A 22,847-nucleotide genomic window follows, 5' to 3' on the forward strand; every position below is an offset into this window, starting at 1 on the left:
GTTTTACATTCTTTTACCGTTCTCCCTTCAAGAATGTGTTCGACTGAATTGAGATTCCATGCACCTCATTTGGGATCGAAAAACTGTTTTGATTCCATTCCCGGGTCACGGCTGGGATTTCAAAAGGCAATTTTTAGAAAGGCCTTTACAAAGCATTTTCACCACATAGCCATTAGCAAGAGAGCACGGTGGGGTAAGGCTTGAATGGTGAGTCCAGTCTCTTCTGCCAGGAGGCCTCTCTAGATGATTGAAGGAGGTACTTTTCCTTTGATTCCATCATTAATACAGGCAGAATATTGATCTGGAGGCGACTTAAGTGTAATACAGCTGAGATGATGTACAAGAAATGCTTTGGAGCCCTTTCTTCAGTCACAACAGGTAATGGGATGCATTCTGTCCATTAAGGAAAGCCAAACTCAGGAAGCACCCTGGTTGAGATTGAACCACAAATTAACAGCAAGGGAATGATCAAATGGATTCCGTTTGACACTGACGGGGTTATCCGTAAACTTGTAAGCTACCTATTAGCAATATAATAGACTAGCTTGATACCCGTGCTTTGCTACGAAACTATATGGTCAGGCTTAGATTTTGGGGAGGGGAAATTCTGCCTCTGCCTACCAGCATCCATCGGTATTCATCTGGCTAGTGTCCTATCAGTGTGTGAGAGAGTTGAGGGTTGCTTGGAAACAGAAACAGTATTTGCTAAGTGAGCAAGGAGACAGCAAGGAGCCTGGGCATGGCTTAACTCAATTGTTCTGTACAAAAGCTGCTTGATGCTGTGAAACTAAAACTGAAACTCCTCTCCTCTGCTTGCGTTTTGCATTTGGAACAGAATTCTTTTCAGGTGGGGAGGGGGAGTAGAACTCCTTAGCATCAGAGCGTGTTAATAATAATAATAGAGGAAATACTAATGCTCTGATGGTCATTTCAAAAAATCCTTTCTTAGTGAGCACCTAGAAGCCAAGAGGAACATACGTGCCAAATTTCAAATTTGTAGGCTTTATAGTCCTGGAGGTTTTGTGATGATGCGTGAGTGGTATTTCGCTTTTATACATATAGATTAAGATTATCTGCAGCTCAGGGTTGAACTATGGGGTTCTTGGTGCTGAGCTGGGTTGTTTTCTTGCAGATGTTTCATTACCCAAATAGGTAACATCATCAGTGCATGGATGTTACCCAGTTGGGATAATGAAACATCTGCAAGAAAAGAACCAAGCTCAGAGAGCACCAAAGACCCCACAGCTACCTCTTAGTGGTACAGTTCCCTGTTCGGCAAAGAGCTGGAGAAATGTTATGAACAAGTTTGCCAAGAGAGTGGATTCCAAGGCAAATCTGACCTGTAGGGTTTAATCGATAGAGCTCCAGTTCCCATTGGATGGACAAGGGAAGCAGGCAGATCTGGGATCTTCACCGAAGCAGAATGTGTTGGCGACGGTTTGGAAATAAAAGGGAAATGGCTGTGGACAGTAGCTTTTATGGCAGAGGTGGGGAACAATGGCCCTTTTATGGCTTGTGGACTTCAACTCCCAGAATTCTGAGAGCTGGCTCAGGAATTCTGGGAGTTGAAATCCACAAGTCATGAAAGGGCCATCATTCTTCTCTCTCTCCCCCCCCCCCTTTTATGAAAACCATCTCAGGAAGATTTTCCCTTAAAAAAAACATGGTCACAAAAACCCTCACAGGCTACAAAGTAAGGTATTGTTTAAATAATTCACTCTATTTTATTATTTTCCTTTAAAATAGTTTAAACTTTATGCTACAGACTTGTTTCAAAAAAAAAGCAAAACAAAAAAACCAGAAAGTCTCATCTTGCTGCATATATATATATATATATATATATATATATATATATATATATATATATATATATATATATATATGCACATCGCATAATATATGCATATACTACGTATACACATATATCCACAATTGATTTTTTCCTCCAGATCATTAAATATTACATGAAGAGAAGAATGTGTGTTAAAAAGAACCTTTTTGTGTGTTTTTTTGACTTTTTAAACTCAGCAGTTACACAAACAAATTCTAACTTTCCCTCTCCCTCCCACCCGAAATAAAATAAAATAAAATAAAAATGAACCCTCTTCCTTGTGGAAGATATGAACAGAGCTGTTAAAACCAGACCTGTCAAGAAAATTAGAAGCCCGACTGCCTGGTGCTGCAGCTTGCCAAATGCTTATAACAAAATCAGGGTTGGTTGCAGCCAACAATGCCAACTTTACTGAAGGTTCAGATGACAGCTGACCCGGAGGGCACGCTTGGCAAGACTGTGCTAAAAAAAATTATCAAGTGCATTGATCCTTAACCATACAATGGCCAAACTCTCACTTTTGAATAGAGCAAAAGACAAATTGAGACAGGTTGTCGCTCTGCCAAAATAAAATACAACAAAAATGGCAAAAAAAATTAAAAAAAAAAAAACCTCCAAATCCTTTAAACTATCCAGTGATTGTATTTTTTTTCTTTCTTTCTCATCCTTTTTTTAAGATTCCTTTTAAAGAAGAGAGAGAGAGAGAGAGAGAGAGAGAGAGAGAGAGAGAGAGAGAGAGAGAGAGAGAGAGAGAGAGAGAGAGAGAGAAAGAAAACGTAGTGTTTTTAATTTAAAAAAGAGAGAGAGAGGAGGAAAAAAAACTGGTTACCAAGCTAAAAACCTCATGATTCCTTTAGAACAAACAACAGTGCACAATTGGAAGAAGTTTGGTTAGAATGCAGTCAGTTTTTTATATATATACATGGAAGTCACAGCAAATACAAACTAAAAAATAGCTTTTTTTTTTCTGCCCCTCTTCATTTTAAAAGGGTGATCCACCAGTATGCCTCCCCAGATGCTTCTGATACTGGCCAACAACATGAAGAGACTAAATACTGGATTTATTCAATCAGTAGATCAATTAGAGCTATAGCTTTCCTTACTAAAAAAAAACAACAGAAACCAAAGAGAATCCCCCACTTTTTCTGGGTTTTGGGGGGACGGGGAGAAGGGAACTCAGTTAAAAGTAGCACAAAGCAGCTGCTCTAAGCCAGATTTCCCCTGCTCCTAGTCTTCAAACACCCCGTCTCCTAGTATTGCTCCATGGGGTTAGTGTTGGAGTGGGAAAATTGAAAGCCACAACTGTGATGATTTTATGGGTCTCCCTTCTCTTCGGCTATGGTGACACTCCACTGGGAAAGAACCAAGCGCTCCTACGGCCTTGTTACGCTCAATGCTACTTTATGCATGCCTCCTCGCACACGTATGGGGTAGCGGCGCGCAAGCTAGGGAGGGTGGAAATGATGAGATTGCCTCCTGGTGAGAGGCGGGACCAACCCTTGAGAGGGAAAGAGGCGATTCTGGACACATACTGCCGGTTGCCTTAAGAACCACAAGAGGAAGGATGGGGATGAACAAAGGTGGGTCTTTCGGACGTTGTGCTAATCCACGTGGGTTAGGAAGAGCTGCATTTAGGCCCCATCTAGACAGCTGCCGGCTGCCGGTCTCTCTCTTGACTGGGGAAGGAGGGGAGAGGCGTAAACAGCTTCCTGCCCCGTAGGAAACAAGACTCCCGTTTCACAAGGTGTCAATGCTCAGTTTTAAAGGGGGGGGGGGGAGAGAGAGAGTTTTCCTTACGTCAAGAGATGGAGGACTGCAGTTCTTCCCAAATCGTTGACGGTCTTATTTCACATCCTTGAAATCAACTTTAGGGGAGTGGGGTTCTAGTGTAAGGAAGGCTTTCTCGAGCGTGCATGGGTGTGCTTGGGTGTGGTCAGCACACCACTCCCATCTGATATAATGGCCTCGCCACGCTAAGGGTTGTCGAGGCACAAAGGTGCCAACTCAAGCAACCAAGACTTGCAACCTCTTTCCTTCCCTGGTTAAGGGTTCCCTGGCTGTTTTACATCCCACAATTCTGTAAGGGGTGGTTGGGTTCATTTGTCCTTTTTAAGGATGGATGAATCCCCTTTGAATTTCTACACCCGACAGCTTTCACCCACCTGTTTGGCTCCACTACCGCGGCCTCACCCAAGCGACAGAATTTCCTTTTTTTAAAAAAAAAAACTGAACAGGCTTCGTGACATTCAAAGGATTGGATCTACCTCGCGTTTTAGCGCCTGCTTCTGAACGCAGCGAAGGACAGAATCTTTCCAGGATCTATCTTTCTTTCTTTCTTTTTAAACCTGAGCAATAATGTAGGGTTGTGTCTCTTGACATTTTTTTTTTAAAAAACCCAACTTGCAGGGAAATTCTTCCTGATTTGTGAGCCTGGCCTTTCTAAAGGGGTGGATGCAGGAAGAGAGAAAGTTTCCTTTAAAGCAGGGCTCTCCAACCTCAGCAACATTAAGACTTGTGGCGTTCCCATGGGAGTTGAAATCTGCAAGTCTTAAAGTTGCCAAGGTGGGAGACCCCTGCTTTAAACTACTGTTCTCAGAATATGCAAAGGTTTGGTCCGCTGACCACCATTTGCTGCCGAGAAGGCCGGTTTCTGAGGACACGTCACATAAAGCGGAACCATGCCACCAATCTCTTGGTCGTGCATGCAAAATGGACCAGGAGATTCAAGGGATTATTAGGGGCCAAGGGTATGATACGCCTGTACTACTGTTTTCCTGATGGGAATATTTGAGGCCAGCTTGCCCAATGACACCGGCCCTTAGGCACAGAACAAATGCCTCCATTATTCCCCCTCCCCTTGAGGGAATAAGGTTGATCTCAGCAGGCAGGAAAAGTTAACCTCTGGGAGAAGGCAACTGGGCCTAAGGCCCCAAGAGAGGTTCTACAAGCAAGCATCATCATCATAATTCTTAATTTGTGGGGTGAAATCCAGCTCAGTTTAAACAAGAATGGAGAAGAAGAGCCAAGAGTGGAAGAGACTTCTGTCAAATTAAAGCGCCGGTTTTCGTGTTAATGCTTTAAAAAAGCAATGAGCTGCAGGTCATTTCTGAAAAGGTATTGAAATGAAGATCCACGACCTTCCTCTGGTTATCTATTTGGATAACTTTTCTGAGAAAACATTCAAGTGATTACATAATAACTATATTATTAAAGCAGTGCTGCCTGTTCTTTTATGGGTGTCACACCAATGCACACCTTAAATTTTATTCCGATGTGCTTGGCGTGTAGAGATCGGAGTCTTCCCTGTTTTATTCCTCGGTTCCAATTTACAGAGAGCTACCCTGGGAAAGAACCATGCTGAGCCTCTTCGGTCACGAGAGAGAAAAATTTCTGAGTTTGTGCTCGGCCATCCCCAAATCCCACTACAGTTTCTCAGCGAGAGCGGAACTTGAAGTGGGCTGACTTTTTAATGGCCTTTTGCATGAAGATAGCTCATCGTTCTCACCCCCTACCATCATGTACCTATCACCCCACAGATATGGGATTACGGCTGCGACCCTGTCCGTTCAAGCCACCTCTGTAAAATACAGCGGCGATCAGAAAGGAAAAAACTGCTTTGTTCCTTGTGCTTTTCAAAAAGATACACACACACCCCCCCAAAGGTTGTAAGCCAAGCCAAGTGACCAATAGGAAAAAAGTAGTATAGGCAGAAGTGGGCAGATATCGGTTCGCCCCGGTTCGAATGAACCGGTTGCTAATGTTATCATTTTTAATGGCTGGTTCAGCAAACTGGCAAATCCCATCCCTGGCTGGCCCTGCCCACCCCGGCCCTCCCAAGAGTCTCCATGTGGCCCATTTTGGATCCCAGGTAAGTACAGGGATTGTGCGGAGGCTCGGGGAGGGTGAAAAACAGGCCTCCCGGAGGCTCCAGAAGGCCGGAAATGGGCCAGAGGGCCTCTGGAGTCTGGGGAGGCCATTTTCACTCTCCCGGAGGCTCGAGAAAAGCCTCCTGAGCCCGGGGAGGGCAAAAACACCCCCCCCCAGCCATGGTGCAGGAGGCCGAGTAGGCCACGCCCACCCAGCAACCAGGCAGAGAACCGGTTGCCAAAATTTTTGAAGCCCACCCCTGAGTATAGGGAGGGGGAAAATAATAAGAAAATGCACTACTACTCTGAAACTCAAATCGGGAGTGCAGCTGAAAATTCACTCCTGAATTGGAAACCAAATTGGGAGGCAAATTGGGTCTTTGGGGACCGAGCCTTGGTGCGTCTACGACTGAATCTGTTGGCCCCCTGGAGGGCCCTGGTCCTGACTCGCTGCTTGTTAAGCTTCCCCCCATCCCCCAATTAAGGTACAATGAGGATACTCAGGAACCTTTTTGGGCCAGCAGTGTCTTTTAATGCTTACACGCTGCCGGAGAGGAAAGGAAAGGAAAGCGGCAACGTTCTGTTTTGGTGGTGAATTTAAAGCAACCGGCGTAGCGCTTTCTCTCTCTCTCTCTACAGGGTGGGACCGAGAAGGGATTGTGGCTCCCGTCCACTCTGACCGAAAGACATAGAGTTAAAAACAAAACAAAAAAACCAAACCAAAACAAAACGTGGAAGCTTCTCTCTGAAGTTCAGTGGGCTGTGCTTTCCGCCGACGGGAAGCTCCCTTTCTTTTAGCGAAGTGTTGCCTCTTCAAAGAAATGTCTGAAGTGACCTTGCAGTTCTAAAGGCAGGAGGGAGGGAATGAAAGAAGGGGGGGGCAGAAGAAGTGGAAGAAACTCTCCCAAAGGAGTCTAACGACTTCCAAAAACAAAAACGCCCGGAGTGGATGCTTGGATACCAAGGTGATATCCAGAAACTTCTTTGCCACAAAAAAAAAAAAAAAAAAAAAAAGGGAAAGGACTAAATAACTAAAAAAAAAAAAAAGGAAGAAAAAGAAAAAAAAGAAAAAACCACAGTGAAAAATTAACTGCTTTACAGTAAGTATTTCCGTCGGCTGTCCTCGTCCAGCGTCAGATCTACCACTTCGGGGGGCGAAGACCAATTCTGCGGAGGAGGGGCCACACCTGTCCATGTCTCTGATTGCCGGGGGCACTGCAGACCTGAGCCGTGTTTCCGGGAAGACACCGTCTGAATGACGCCTCCACGAGGATGGACGTATCTGGGATCAAAGCAGAGGGAGACACGTTCTTGAATATGCCTGATGGGCTTCTTCGGGTGAATGCGGGCGATGCCTCAATCACAGGTATGCTGCCCCGAGTCCCGCTGGGAGGGGAGACCGGTGGTTTTAAAACCTCCTAAATAAATCTATTTTATTTGTTGGTTTTAAAACCTACTAAATAAATAGAATAGAATACTTTATTGGCCAGGTGTGATTGGACACACAAGGAATTTGTCTTGGTGCAAATGCTCTCAGTGTACATAAAAGAAAAGAGACATTCGTCAAGATTCAAGAATCATCAGGTACAACACTTAATTATAGTCGTAGGTTAAAATAAGCAATCAAATCATACTAGGAAACGGTCCATATAAATCGTAAGGATACAAGCGACAAAGTTACAGCCATACAGTCACAAGTGGGAGGGGATGGGTGATAAGGAGTGATGAGAAGATTAATAATAATAGTAATGCAGACCTAGTAAATAGGTGAACAGTGTTGAGGGAATTGAGGAAATACTAAATAAATCTATTTTATTTGGTGGTTTTAAAACCTACTAAATGAATACGAAATAAATCTATTTTATTTGGTGGTTTTAAAGCCTACTAAATAAATGCGAAACAAATCTGTTTTATTTGGTGCTTTTAAAATCTATTAAATTTACTAAACAGATCCTCGACTTACAACCATTTATTTAGTTCAAAGGTACTTAGGGCCATTTTTCACAGTGACAACCTTTGCAGCATCCCCAGGGACACGTGATCAAAATTCAGGTGCTCAGTAACTGGTTCATACTTGTGACCGTTGCTGTGTGTGTCCCGAGGTCGTGTGATCGCCCTTTTTACAACCTTTGGACAAGTAAAGTCAAGGGGGAAGCCAGAGTCACTTAACCAGGTTACTAACTTAGCAACTGCGTGACTCGTTTAGCAAATTGTGGCAAGAAAGGTCATAAAATGGGGCAAAACCTGCCTAACAAGTGTCTCGCTTAATAACTTTTGGCCTCAATTGTGCTCATAAGTCGAGGACTACCCGTAATAGAAACGGGAAGTAGGTGGCCAATGGTTTAAGTTGGCTAAGTTGAGAAAAATCAATGGCTTGTTTTGGTTAAACCGGTCAACCTGATGTCAACCTCCATTATGTTCTGGGGTGACACTTGTCATTTCCTAAAGTTTTGCTGCTGGCAGACAACAGGAATAGCACTTAGACTTATATACCGCTTCCCAGTATTTTACAGCCCTCTCTAAGCGGTTTACATAGTCAGCCTCTTGCCCCCAACAATCTGGGTCCTCATTTTACCCACCTCAGATGGAGGGAAGGCTGAGTCAACCTTGAGCCTGTCAGGATCGAACTCAGTGGGCAGAGTTGGCCTGCAGTACTTCATTCTAATCACTGAGCCACCATTGGCAAGGAAGGAAGGGAAGGAGGGAGGGAGAGAGGAAGAAAGGGAGAGAACGTGGAAGGGAGGGAGGGAGGGAGGAAGAGAGGGAGGGGGAGAGGGAGGAAGGAAGGGCAATAGCCTTTAGACTTATATACCGCTTCCCAGTGCTTTCCAGCCCTCTCTAAGTGGTTCACAAAATCAGCCCCTTGCCCCCAACAATCTGGGTCCTCATTTTACCCACCTCGGAAGGAGGGAAGGCTGAGTCAACCTTGAGCCTGGTGAGATTCGAACTGCCAAACTGCAGTCAGCTGGCACAATACTGCACTCTAACCGCTGAGCCGTGGCTCATAACAAGAATGGAAGGAGCAAGTGGGAAGGGTAAATCAAACAATATGGGAGGCAAATATGAAAATAATATGAGCCAATAGCAGTGGTGGGCAACTATGCCCCTTTCCAGCTGTGGACTTCAACTCCCAGAATTCCTGGATGGCTCAGGAATTGTGGGAGTTGAAGTCGATAGCTTGTAAAAGGGCCATTGTTTCCCATCTCCGGCCAATAGTCAACCCAGAGCAATTGATTGCATGATCCTCAGAATTTATACAATCCTATGACTTTTACTTGTATTTTTGCATGAACTGATGCAACATCGAAGCCAACGTTTATAATATCTACATTATTGGGGAAGGGGTGGGTGGGTGGGCTTTGGGAAGAAAAAAAACAGTGGCTAGTCCACAAGTTAATGGGTTTCAACCCCCAAATCTCAGGAATTGAACGATACAAGGGATCACGGTGAGATATTTACAGAAAGGATGCTTGGTGATTTGCCAAAAGTACTGGCAATAAGGAAGATGTAATTCTATCAACGTTTTCCGAATCTTAAGCATGCCATTAACGGGATAGGGTAGATGACATGAATGCGCGGATTTCTCGTGTCAGGCAATGCTTCCCCAAGTTCATTAAATTAGAAATAGACTTGGGAATAACAAGTTGAGTCCAACGGGACCACTCCCAAATCAGTTCACTCAAGCCAATAATAAATATAAATACACACACAGACACACACAAAGATATGACTTGACCTTCTTTGAGCCTCTTCATTTTTTTTTTTATAAGGGCACTGCAGCATGGGTTATCCTCACCTTACAACCATTCATTTCGTGTCCATTTAATTAATTGCTGAATTAAATATATATGCTGCCCTTCTCACTGTAACAGTGACTCTTGTTTACAACAGGGCTGGGAAAAAAGTGACCAATGCATTTTTCACCATCAGAGTGTCCCCGGGGACGGTGTGTGTGTGTGTGTGTGAGAGAGAGAGAGAGATGTGATCAAAATACAGGTGCTTGGCAGCTTCCCACTTGCGCCCTGAGATCAGGTGATCATCATTTGTGATCTTATTAAAGGAGACTTCAGACAGAATCAATAGGAATGGGGGGAGAGCGCCAGATTTGTCAGAGTATACTCATGAACTGGAATAGAGCATGGTAACAAGGTCAGCCAATGAATAGGCATAGCAACTAAGTCGGCCAATGAGGACTGTTTGGAAACTGAAATTAGAAATAGCCTAGGCGTGGCTCTGCAGTTCTGCAGCTATGTTGAGCTCTGAGTCTGTCTATTGAAAATGAAACTGCTTCTCTCCTCTGCTGTGTGTCTTGCTTGCCTGCTGAACAAAAGTAAAACTGATGCCCGTTTCTCTGCTGAAGTTGAGCTGATTGTCACATGTCTACTCCTGTTTGAGTTTGCTCCACGTTGGAGAAATCCACAACTGGTATTGTAACATTTACTTAATATGTTTATAAAGATGTTAAATGAAGCATCAGCGATCTGTGTTTCTTTTTCTGGCTCTGAATTTACGCTGCAAAATTCTGAACAAGATTAACTTAACAAGCTTGTGAATCGATTCACACCCGCAAGGGGGAAAAAGGGGGGGGGGGATAAAATCGATCGCTTAACAACCATATCGCTTAGTGATGGAAGGTTTGGTTCTGATTGTGGTTGTAAGTCGAGGACTTCCTGGATTTTCAATTACCTGCCTTAATCCCTTTCTGTTAGGTTTGGAGGCTTGTTTCAACAACTGGGGGGAAAACTTTCTATTTCCTCATTTCCCCAGGAACCCTTTGGTTTAAATCTTAATATTATTGGCCAGGAGGCTCAACTAGAATTCACTGCACCCTATATAAAAAGATGGAATAACCTTCAGGATAACTGAAGGGCTGCCCTTTTAGGCTGGACATCTGCATTTGATTCAGATCTCTCCTCTCAAGGAAAGAAACACTGAAGGGGAAAGATGCTTTTGGGTTAACCTTTAATGGTTAATGACTATGGAGATTCTCAGTCATCCAGGCCATGGTGTGTTTTTTTCCAAGAGGCAACTGGACTTTCTAGTTTTTCTTTGAAGACGTTTCACTTCTCTTTTTTAATATATATTGATACATTTTTCAATTAACATACATAACAGTGTATTTATTGTCTGGGTCAATTGCTTACGTTATGTTTTCCCAGTCTCCTAATTTCTACTTCTATTACCCAACCATTTATGAAACCAATCCCATATTTGAAAATATTCTGTGTCTTCACTCTCTTTTATCTTTAACGTCAAGTCTATCCATTTCTGTGCAATCTAATATTTTTTTTAAATGACATCTTCTTCTCTCGGTGTTTTCTTAATTTTTCCTAGACGTTTCGCTTCTAGAAGCGGAGAGCTGAAGAAGCTTCTTGGATGAGAAGCGAAAGGTCTTCAAAGAATAACCAGAAAGTCCAGTTGCCTCTTGAAAAAAAAAATCACCTTTGGGGGGGAACAGCCTTCCGCAGGCAACAGAAACGTAACCCCAAAATCTTAATCTTAATTCCTTAGTTAACCTTACTAAAGCTTAACCTTTAATGATGAAGACCTGCTATGGCAGGGGATCTCCTGGCAACCTGGAAGACTTCAACTCCCAGAATTCACCAGCCAGCCAGGGAATTCTGGGAGTTGAAGTCCACAAGTCTTCAGGTTGCCAAATTTGGAGACTCCTGTGCTATGTTGGGGGGGGAATGAACACGATTCTGCAAGTTGGGCTTTAACCGAAAAACGAGGGAAGAGCTTTGTTTTGGCACCTGTGCTCATAGAGTTCTTCACTCCTGCTGCTCGCCTTTCCTTTTGGCAGCTCATTGGTTTTCTCTGCCTTCATCTCACTTCTCCCTAGGCCTGGGATTCTCTGTCCCCTTCCTGCTTGACCGACTTCGTTCCTGTTTCAAAGAAAGATCTCTTTACTTCTTGCACTTCTCTCTCCTTGTAGGGTGACTCTGCTCTGACTTGCTGGTTTTAAGCAGCTTTTGTCACAACTACCGTGCGTTTCTACGGACTCTCTGAAGCCCAGCATTCCATGTTTTTTTTTTTAAATGCTGCTTCTACATCTGAAATTAACCTGAAAAGAAACCAAGCCATCTGGCGCGTCTATGGAGATTCTCAATCATCCCGTTGATGGTTGTCCCAAAGGTGCCTTTTTTTTTTTTCCTCAGGCCACTGGATTTTCTTTTGGGGTGGTGCAGTGGCCTAGAGGTGGGGCTCTCACCTCACCATCAGGAGGATGTGAGTTTGATCCTAGGCAGAGGCAGATATTTTCTCTCTCTGGGCACAATGAGAATATATCTGCCGAACAAAACTCCGCATTGGTGACAGGAAGGGCATCCGGCCATTAAAACACTCTGCTAAGCTCCATTCAGTTGCTCAGACTCCACCCCGCAAGGGATTGTGGGATTGTTACATTGAAGACGATGAACTGGATTTTCTTTGTTTTTTTCCTTGAAGACATTTCACTTCTCATCCAAGAAGCTGCTCCGGTTCTGACTCTTCAGAACTGAAGAAACTTCCTGGATGAGGAGCTTCTTCCGTTCTGGATTTTTCAAGAGGCAGCTGGACTTCCTTTAGTTTTTCCTGGAAGATGTTTCGCTTCTCATCCAAGAAGCTTCTTCAGCTCTGACTCTTCAGAACTGAGGAAGCTTCTTGGATGAGAAGCGAAAACGTCTTCCGGGGGAAACAAAGGAAGTCCAGCTGCCTCTTGAAAAAGCACCTTTGGGAAAAAGCCATTTTGCAGGCAACAAAAACATCACCCCAAAAGCCTTAACGTTCGTCATTTTGAAAACTTATTCCAGCTTTTTAATTATAGTCAAGAGTTAAAAAAAAAAAAACAGAAGCAAATGGGAAAAACCTAATAAGCACCTTGCATGCTCTTGAACTCCCACGATCTCCACTTCGCTATCAGAGGAGGCAACGTTGATTTCTTCATTGACCTGGGCGTGGCTGGTGGGAAGTTTGTTGCTTGCCAGGAACTCAGCATCCAGATGATCTACGGGAAAGAAACCAACAGACATCAGCCAACCAAAAGATTCCGGCGGGGCTGGAACAGCTTCACTGCTCGGGTAAATCAAAGATCCTTCTCAATACAAGCACAGCTGCAAACCTCAGGGCTAGTTTTAAAACAGTGCAAAACAAATTCTGCAAAGAATAGAATGGAATGGAATGGAATAAAAAATAGAATAGGACAGAAATCTGGAAAGGACCTTGGAAGGTCTTCTAGTCCAGCTCAAGCAGGAGAACCTATACCAATGATGGCTAACCTATGACACGCATGTCACTCGTGACACACCGAGGCACTTTGACTGACACGCTTGTTGGTGTGGGGAAAACCTGCACATTTAGAGGCTGCCTGTGCTCTGCTCCAATCCCTGCTCCCTGCTTGTTGCGTGGAGGCGTGGTGTCACCGCTGCCGCAAGATCTTTGCAGCAGAGAACCAGTTTTAACCGCCATAAACTGAGGTTTGTCAGTTTCATTACCTCAGGAACGCTACAGGAGGAAAGGAGATCCATGAGGTTCACAGCCCTGTAAGGTGGCCTTCCAATCCCCACATCCTGCACCTGCAGCCCTGAGACCAGGGAGACGAGTTTTTCACAGCCCTGTGTGATCACCCCAGCCCAGTCCGTCATAAACCAAATTATTGATATTTCTTGAAGTGACACACGACCCGGGGAAGGCTACACTTTTTCCCGATTTTCGACACACCAAGCTGAAAAGGTTAGCCATCACTGACCTATACCATTTCAGACAAGTGACTGGCTAGTCTTAAAAACCTCCAGTGATGGAGTGCCCACGGTTTCTGGAGGCCAGCTGTTCCACTGGTTAATTGTCCTCACTGTGAGGAAATTTCTCCTTAATTCCAGGTTGCTTCTCTCCTTGATTAGTTTCCAACCATTGTTTCTTATTCCTGCGCTCTGGTGCTTTGGAGAATAATTTGCCCCCCTCTTCTTTGCGGCATCCCCTCAAAATACTGGTGGAACACGGCTATCATGTCATCCCTAATTCTTCTTTTCTTTAGACTAGCCAGACCCAAAACCTGCAGCCATTCCTCATATTGTATCTTCGTACTCAACGGAGTATCCCAACTTTGCATTATACACATTGTTGCATCCACGCTGCCACAACAGGTTGTCCTAGGTTTTACAACCATACGTCTGAAGTTACAATAGCCAATAGCAACACCAATAGCACTGAGGCTTATATATCGCCCCACAGTGCTTTACAGCACAGCATTCTCTGGGCTGTTTACAATGCAGAAGCATTATTTGAATATTGCTCCCAACAACCTGGGCCCTCATTTTACCGACCTTGGAAAGAGGGAAGGCTGAGTCCATCCTGAACCCTGTCAGGATTGATCTCCAGGCTGTGAGCAGAGTTTTGTCTGCAATAATTTTGTATGTATGTATGTATGTATGTATGTATGTATGTATGTATGTATGTATGTATGTATGTAGGTCGCTTTTGGGGTGTGCATGTATCGGTGTTGGTACCGGGTCACGCAGGCAGCACCATACCGGGTACCTACCATGTTTTAATATACCTACTTATTTATGCTGGGACTTCTATTGAGGAGGCGTATTGTCATGTCCATGTAGCATATATTGGAGCGTATATTGAGAAGTGATGCGGTGGCCTATAGGTGGAGCTCTCGTCTGAGTTTGATCCTAGGTAGAGGCAGATATTTCCTTCTCTGGGCACACTGAGAATATATCTGCTGAACAAAACTCTGCATTGGCGACAGGAAGTATCATGCCCCAGTTGGAATCTGATTCTGAGGGAGAGGTGGAACAGCTGACAGGGAGTGGGAGTGTGGCTCTGGAGGAAACTGGGGAAGGGCACAGTCCGGCTGGGCATTCAGAGGAAGACCTGGGCCCACCCCCTCTGCATCTTAGGGCATGCAGGGAGCAACGTGAGTTGCGTGGTTTACAGAGGAGGAAAGGGCCCTGATCCCCTTAATGGGCTGCAGCTGGGAAGACTGTTTGAAAGGGCAAACTGCGCATGGCAAAGTTGCTGGAAGCAAAGCGTGAAATTATTTTGGTTTGTCAAGTCTTATCTGAGTTCTGGCGTCTTCCCAAGTGTGTGTATTTCGTTATCTTTTGACATCTGCAATCCTTTATCCTGCCCTGTCTCGTTAATTGCTGCAGTTTGGTTTGTGTTGGTTTTTCTTTATAATTTATATGTACTTTGAGTGTTTCTTTTAAAAACTGTTCTTGGGAGAGTTTTTCTCCAGCCGAAGATAATTGGACATTGGAGGCCAAGTTGGAGGAATTAAAGGGACTTTACCTATTTTTGTGACTTTGTTGCTTTTGTGCCACGCCCCTTTGGGTCATCACAGGAAGGGCATCCGGCCCTTAAAACACTCTGCTAGCTCCATTCAGTTGCCCAGACTCCACCCCACAAGGGATTATGGGGTCGTTAAAAGGAGATGATGATGTAAGTGTATATTGGAGGGGGTGACTCTTTGAGAGCTGTATGCAATGAAATTTCATTTTAATGTATGCCGATTAGTGTATATTCAAAGTGACAATAAAGCTATTCTAAGTCTCTATGTTTAATAGTGAGTGCACTTTAACCGCAGTGCCGGTAGGGCTCTTGAAAACGACACTGAAAAAAATTACTTAGGACCGATGTTCACACTTACCACTGTGGCAGTATTCCCATGGTCAAAATTCGAGCACTTGGCCACTGGCATTGTATATATGATTGTCACAGCGTCCTGGGATCATGTGATCGCTATTTGTGACCTTCCTATCCAGCTTCTGACAAGCAAAGTCAATGATTGTTGGATTTGCTTAACGACCTCATGATTCACTTAACTGTAGGGATCTGATTAATCGTCGTGGCCAAAAAAAAAAAAAAATTGCAAAAAAGGGGACAAAACTCACTTAACATCTGCTGTGCTTAACAATGGAACTTTGGGGCTCAATTCTGGTTGTAAGACAAGGACTGTCTATTATATTTTTATCCTGCCTTTTTAAATGTATTTTTCATGGCAGCCAACATACTGAAGAGGGCTAGTCCCTCAGGTTACGGTGGCAACTGGGACCAGAACTGCCACAAAGTGTGACGTTCCGCAACTGTGTCCCTTAGCAAGACAATCCCAGTTGCCATCACAAACCCAAGGCGCATCGGTCATTAAGTGAAAAGTGGAAGGGGAGTACCCAGGGAACTTCTATTTGAGAAAGCGATTAATGTAAGCTTCAAGCCCGTGTTTCTTCTTGGTATATCTCAGTCTCCAGACAATAGAAAACAGCAGATAGATGGGGCTGCCTGAAAAACATAGCAGCGGACCAATATCAGCTGGTAAGTACACTTATGTACCGCAAGCAATTCTTAAAAAGAATTGGTTACAAAGGAGAACGGTGTTTTAACCGCATTTCTGCACCCAGTGCAAATTGAACACTGTCGGATTGTATTAGATGTCGAGAGGCAGAGATATTTATTGCACTTCTCTTCCACTGATGGGGAAGTCATCATCCAAAAATACAGCTCAGAGCAGCGGCAGCCTCAGCATTAATTTAAATAAATTCCCAGCCTGTCTTTCCACCTCCTCCCCTACTTTGTACATATTGTGGCTTACAAATATAAAATTCAATCGAGCCACCGAAATATCAATTTAAAGCAAAACTGTCTCCTGAAGCTACAGTTTTCTTCTCATTAGCTACACTAATGAGCCTCCCTTCATGAGAAACTTCCAAAGCCCTAGAAACAAAGCAGGATGATATGTGGCAGAAATAAGAAATGAGCTTCAATGCCGGATCTCGACATAGTAAGATACAGCAAAATTCTTAGAAAAGAATTAAGGGGTCCTTGGTCCTCTCTGAGCTTGGTTGTTTTCTTGCAGATGTTTCACTACCAAGCTAGGTAACATCATCAGTGCTGGAAGGAAGGAACTACCAGCTGAGTCAAACAAGCTAACAATAAACAACAGCCTAATCAAGGAACCACCAAGACCACTCCCACCAACAGGGTGTAGAAAGGTAGCACCCATCCCTCTCCTAGAAGAATGAAATATTTTGAGAAATATGTTTAAAAAGCCAAATATTGTATTTCCCTGGATGAGAAATGGAGAAACATGCTGTAGGAAAGCAGCCCCACCTTTCTTAATAGCCCACAGCAGATGCCAGCACTTAAGAGATGGAGAGATAGGTAACACTATTCATAGGCAAAAATTCCCTGCAGCAAGGTCTGAACAAAGAGTAGGATTAGCCCTCAGCCACAATAGGAATTGCTCAACAAGCTCCTTCATTGCATCAGCCAAACTTCAACCAAACTTAGCTCAGACTCCTAGGATTTGAACATGGCCCCATGGGAGTTTGACAACAGCCAATAGAATACGTGTTCTTGCACAGGAACAGGAAGCTCAAGTGCAATGCCCAAGAGAAGGTATAAATACCCCCCACTCTCAACTCCATGTGTTCAGCTGCACTAGGGAACTATGGGCTTGGTGGTTCTGCTTCACCATTAAACCATCTTTCCAATCAGCCTCCATGTTTCCAGTATCTTTCTCCCCGCTTGGAAGTGAACCACATGGTTATTTCTTCCAACAAGGGCAAATGACTGGTATATAAAAATAAGAGCAAACACCGCTCCCTTCTACCACTGATGATGTTTCCTAGCTGGATAATGAAATGTCTGCAAGAAAACCAACAAGCTCAGAGAGCAGCGAGGACCCCCACAGTTCAACCCTGAGCTACAGATGCTCTCTACTATCTAAGAATCAGAGCTGTCACAAACTCACATGCAGCAAAAGTTGGGATTAACTGAAACTTCTAAAAAATCCTCCTGGGTAGGCCTACAAAGAACTGGTTCGAACACTGTGCTACGTGTTCAATTGTAGTTTGTGCCCTAATAGGTTGTCTGCATAGAACATGCTAAGAATAAATCACAGTTTACAAGCAGTCGTGACCAAAGAAAGCCAGCATATCATGTTATGGCATCTGTTTGAACCTGGTCACAATAACGCCCTACAAAAAGATCAGCTCAATAAATTGCAAGAACCTGGATGACAATGGTCAGGGGCCTCTATTGTGGTCCTACTCAATGAGCCAGATATATCTCATAAAAATGCACTGAGGAGGTTTTTTTTTTACCATCAAAACACTCTGGAACAATGCTGCATTTGAAGTATAATCTTGTATATCAGTGTAAAGACTCTTTATCTATCTGTAAAATTTATTGGCTTGTTACACAGCATTTTGTAACGACAACTCTGTGCAGCTTACAATATTCAAAGATAAAGCTATAAAAAAAATCTGAAAGACAAGTAAAATACTGTAAGAATTCAAGTACTGAGCCCCAATTAAAAGATAGGGGAGCAGAATAAGAAGAGGAGGAGGTGGAATCTGTTATTAATCTATCAATCAATCACCTTCCATACATGCTTGAAACCTAGTCTCTCTCTCTCTCTCTCTCTCTCTCTCTCTCTCTCACACACACACACACACACACACACACACACACACACACACACAAGCACCACCTTATAAAATTACTTTGGGTTTGTGTGCATGATATGGATTCCCCATTCAAGAGACGTGGTGGTGCAGTGGTTAGAATGCAGTATTGCAAGCTGACTGCCCATTGCCAGCAGTTCGATCCTGACCGGCTCAAAATTGACTCAGCCTTCCATCCTTCCGAGGGAGGTGAACTAAGGATCCAGATGGTTGGAGGCGATATGCTGACTTTGTAAACTGCTTAGAGTGGGCTTTGAAGTGGTATATAAATCTAAATGCCTGTTGCTAGTTATGCCTCTAATCTGCAGCAGGGAAAGACCAAAATGGGCCATTGGTTAAGAAAGCAATAGGAACTGCCTAATTTGACTCAAGGACATTCCTGGCATTTCCTGTTATTGCAACCTTGAAGGGCTAGTCAAGTGGATAATAAGTACCCTGTGCAAACTTATTGACAAAAGTACACGTCCAGATAAGCCCAGGGGAGCTTGCTGCCCTGAAGGTGAGGGAAGAAACAGACAAGTCCTCCCTCACAAACACTCAGCTAAGGGTCTGAAGCAAACCTACACAACTGTTTGGACTAAAACATACAGCCTGAGGCCTAAGAGCTGCCCATGATCTCTTTTGGAACCCCTGGAGGTCCTCCAAACGTTTCTGCCAGATGGTAATTTTTTTAACGTGAGCAATAAGGATGATGAAGTGCATTGTATTAACTATATTTTGTCAATTGAATTATACGATTGAGATCCAAGTTTGCTTTTGGTAGGGACCCTTGAATTTCTTCCTCTTTTTGGAGGGTGACTACAGACGTCATTCTGAGGTCATGGCCTTCAGCCCTGAACGAGTTGAATGCATTCAAACAAGGGGAGGCTGTATGACTCACACTTTCTGGGGCCTGGTTTGAAATCCAGAAGAGGTCAGGGAGTCACTCTGAAAGACATGCCAATTTACAAGATAGCCCTCGACTTACAACAGATCACTTAGTGACTGTTTGAAGTTATAATGGCGCTGAAAAAAGGGACTTAAAAGGGAATAAAAGTGAAAGAAGAGGAAGGAATGAAAATACTTTAATTGTTTTTAATGATTTATAAAATACAACTGAAAAGAAATGTGAAAGATTTCTAATGACATCAATATCAGTTGTCAGGATGAATTTCAATAGAGTAACCATTTTATTCACTATTTTTATACATTTTTTCTTTTTTTAGAATTTAGTGTGTATTTTTAAGGGAAAGTACCAAGCCGAATTCGGTTGATAAGAGTTATATAATATAAAACAGATATTAGAAGCTGAATGTTATAATTGTATAATGTATAAATTAAATGTTTAATGAGATTTAAAAGGATAACAATTATAAGATATAAAAGTGACACACTACTTGGTAATCACAGGGGAAACCTTGCTTTTTAATGCCTGGAAGGGGAGGGAATTTTTAATTTTCTTTTCCCTTTTGGGATGATGATGGAAAAAGAATGTATGAAATTGTAAACAGGACAGACAAAAGTACAAGTATAATGACTAGAAAGATATAGAAATTTAGAAAAAAGATATGTAATTGAATTAGAAGGGAATGAGATAATTATAAAATAAGGTTGAGGAAAGTAAGGGAAGGGGGAAATTATTGAGAAATTAATAAAATGGTGACAAGATATGAAATTGAATAAAAAGATGAATATGTAACTATATGTAATATATCTGTATGGAGATGTGATAATCTGGAATCATGCTGTTCTCTAAAAAAAGATGTTCTATTTTTATTATGTTTTGTGAAAACCCAAATAAAACTTTTACAAAAACAAAAGGGGTGGGCGACTTATGACCATTTTTCATCCTTATGACCATTGCAACATCCCCGTGGTCACATGATCAAAAATCTTGCTTCGCAACTGGTTCATATTTATGACGGTTGCAGTGTCCCGGGGGTCATGTGATCCCCTTCTGTGACCGTCTGACAAGCAAAGAGAATGGGGAAGCCAGATTCACTTAACCGTGTGACTAACTTCACTGTGGGAGATGACCAGGCCTAGAATGAGGGAGGGGTCAAATACGTCATCAGTCACGAGTCCCTACGTGCCCGCAAAAGATCTAAGTCCAGCCCATCTTGAATGCCTTTCTTATCTCCCGTTCTGTCATGCCCCTGTGGGAGTCTGAATCCGAGGAGGAAGACAAACAGCTGACAGGGAGCGGGAGTGTGGCTTCGTTGGCTGTGGAGGAAACTGGGGAAGGGCAAAGTCCAGCTGGGCAGAGCAGGGGGAGAGATAGAACAAGAGAGAGGGAGTTCAGAGGAAGACCCCAGGCCCACCTCCTCTTCATCCTAAGGCATGCAGGGAGGAACGGAGAAGAGAGCAACGTAGGCTGCGTGGCTTACGGGGGAGGAAAGGGCCCTGATTCCGTTCATTAGCCACACCTGGGAAGAGAGTTTAAAAGAAATACATGCTGACTGTGGCAGCTGCTGGGAGCAAATGGAACCCAAAGTTTATGTTCCTGAGACATTTGTTAAGTGAATTTTGCCCCCATTTTACAACCTTTCTTGCCACAGTTGTTCAGAGAATCACTGCTGTTGTTAAATGAGTAAAATGGTTGTTAAGTGAATCTGGCTTCCTCACTGACTTTGCTTGTCAAAGAGGTTGCAAAACGGGATAACGTAACCCCAGGACACTGCAAGGGTCATAAGTATGAGTCAGTTGCCAAGCATCTGAATTTGGATCATGTGACCCTGGGGGATGTGGCAACCATGCTCAGTGCGAAAAATGGCCATAAGTCACTTTTTTCAGTACTGTTGTCACTTTGCACGGTCACTACATGAACTGTTGTTCACTACCTGTACTCATTTGAACTATCTGAAGCTCCCGATTTCCGCGGCGCTTGACATTAAGAACGGCGGGAATTCACTAAGCAACTATGGCAAAACAAGTCATCAAAATGGGTCAAATTCACCTTAACAACGGTCTCGTTTCACAACAGAAATTTGGGGCTCAATTGGGGTCCAGGACTGCCTGTACTGCAAGTAGGCAGATACCTTTTTGCGCAGGTATTACTACTGCAGGACCTAGGTTGGGATCGTGTGATTCCACATGGAAAGAGAAGTAAACCTTGAGGGAAAGCACCAGAAGCAGTGGTGGGATTCAATATATTTTTTTTACTACCAGTTCTGTGGGCGTGGCTTGGGGGTGTGTGGCTTGGTGGGCATGGCAGGGGAAGGATATTGTAAAATCTCCATTCCCACCCCACTCCTGGGGAAAGGTTGCCACCGGTTCTCCAAACTACTCAAAATTTCTGCTACCGGTTCTCTAGAACTGGTCAGAATTTGCTGAATACCATCTTTGACCAGAAGGCTGCTATGATCCCAGCAAGACCCATGAAATACATTCTACCCACTTGTCTCTGCATTCAGCTCTTCCAGCAAACCTCTCGTCCTCCAAGTAGGCTCAGCGTCCTGGTTAGCGACGGAACTGTTGTGCTCTTGAACGGCTGCGGCTGCCAAAAGATTGTCCACGTTCACCACTTCGGGGTCAGAGTTTGTGTCCGAGATATCGTAATGGGGCACGACGGGAGGTCCATCTGGAAAGGAAAGGAAACCTACAGAGATCAGTGACGATTGACTGCCTTGGCTGTGAAAACCCAACATGTGAGCATTTCAAAATAAACGGCATGTAAAACATATGAGCTGTTGCAATAATACACCTGAATAAAATGCTTAACATAAAAACTTAGGAAATGAATATGTGAAACAGACAGCTGTCCTTCCCATTAAAACACAGACCCCTAATTCTGTCACAGGAATTAAATGATTTCTATTTAAAAAGAAAAAAGATGGTGAAGGTTTATCTGTTTGGAAAATGGCTGCTTAAATCTAATAAATTTCAAATACATGTCTATACTGGTTTTATTTTGGTTTTAGAGTGTTACGTTTAGAAAAAAAATATTAAAATATAAAATATAACCCTGATATTCATACGGTCAATCTGACATTATACAGAGTCTTAAAAGACAAATAATGGGCAAATCATCATTTTTCAGGTCATTCATCTATCCACCCTTACAAAAGAATTTGATCCCAACTTTTTCAAGTTGCAGTATTTGTTGTTTAGTATGGAAGGACTATAAAACAAAATTCCAGATGAAAGTTTGAAGTAGAACGTAACAGGCCTATTCCCAAACTAACCACACTAGTAACAATTACCTATTAATACAGAAGAGGAGGAGAAATTAAATAAAAAAGGCACTGGTTTTGTGACACAAAGTCAATGGACCAATTCAGATATGGCCAATTTTGCCATCAGAAATACGTTCTAAGATCGTGTATTCCTCTCTTCTGCATTTTAGTTTCTGGGAATTTGCCCAGAAAATTGCCTTCCTGTCCAAATGAGCCATGTTTTGTGTTCCCATTTGTCATAGTTTACTTCAAAATTGGATTTGGAAATTTCAGTTTGAAATGGGCTTAAAACTATAGTTTGCACACACACATACAAAATCAGAGTTTGCTCTTTTGGAAGCTGCTGCTGTTGGCTCACCAGGGCTATCTCAGGAAGTGAAGAAAGGAAGTGAGCATTATTGCAAGCATGTCTGGGTTGCCAAATTATATAATCAATCATATCTGAACCAAATCCAAAATTTCACTATGTCTACTTGGATGCACATTATTCTCCAGGTGTTCCCAAAGGAACGCAGAACGTTTTTTCCCCTCCAGTTTTATTTTCAGA

General features: G+C 43.2%; 1 protein-coding gene across 5 annotated transcripts in view; it reads right to left on the reverse strand.

Annotated features, from left to right (window-relative positions):
• Window positions 1-4,155: 4,155 nt before the first annotated feature.
• ARK2N (arkadia (RNF111) N-terminal like PKA signaling regulator 2N) overlaps window positions 4,156-22,847 on the reverse strand; it is a 64,475-nt gene continuing 45,783 nt past the window's right edge. Inside the window, exons 4-7 of one of the 5 annotated variants that reach the window (XM_026688418.2) lie at window positions 21,523-21,705; window positions 12,556-12,682; window positions 11,451-11,582; window positions 4,156-6,979 (exon numbers count right to left, since the gene is read on the reverse strand). In XM_026688418.2, coding sequence (XP_026544203.2) covers window positions 6,793-6,979; window positions 11,451-11,582; window positions 12,556-12,682; window positions 21,523-21,705 — 629 coding nt within the window. In that variant the 3' untranslated portion in view covers window positions 4,156-6,792. Of the gene's footprint in view, window positions 6,980-11,450; window positions 11,583-12,555; window positions 12,683-21,522; window positions 21,724-22,847 lie in introns of all 5 variants that reach the window. The other 4 variants (XM_026688417.2, XM_026688420.2, XM_026688419.2 and 1 more) reach the window with 4 other exon arrangements.

Source organism: Notechis scutatus, chromosome 2 (genome assembly GCF_049901735.1).
Source record: "Notechis scutatus isolate UNSWTSFEM ecotype Mainland chromosome 2, rNotScu1.2, whole genome shotgun sequence".
Classification (NCBI taxonomy): Eukaryota; Metazoa; Chordata; class Lepidosauria; order Squamata; family Elapidae; genus Notechis; species Notechis scutatus.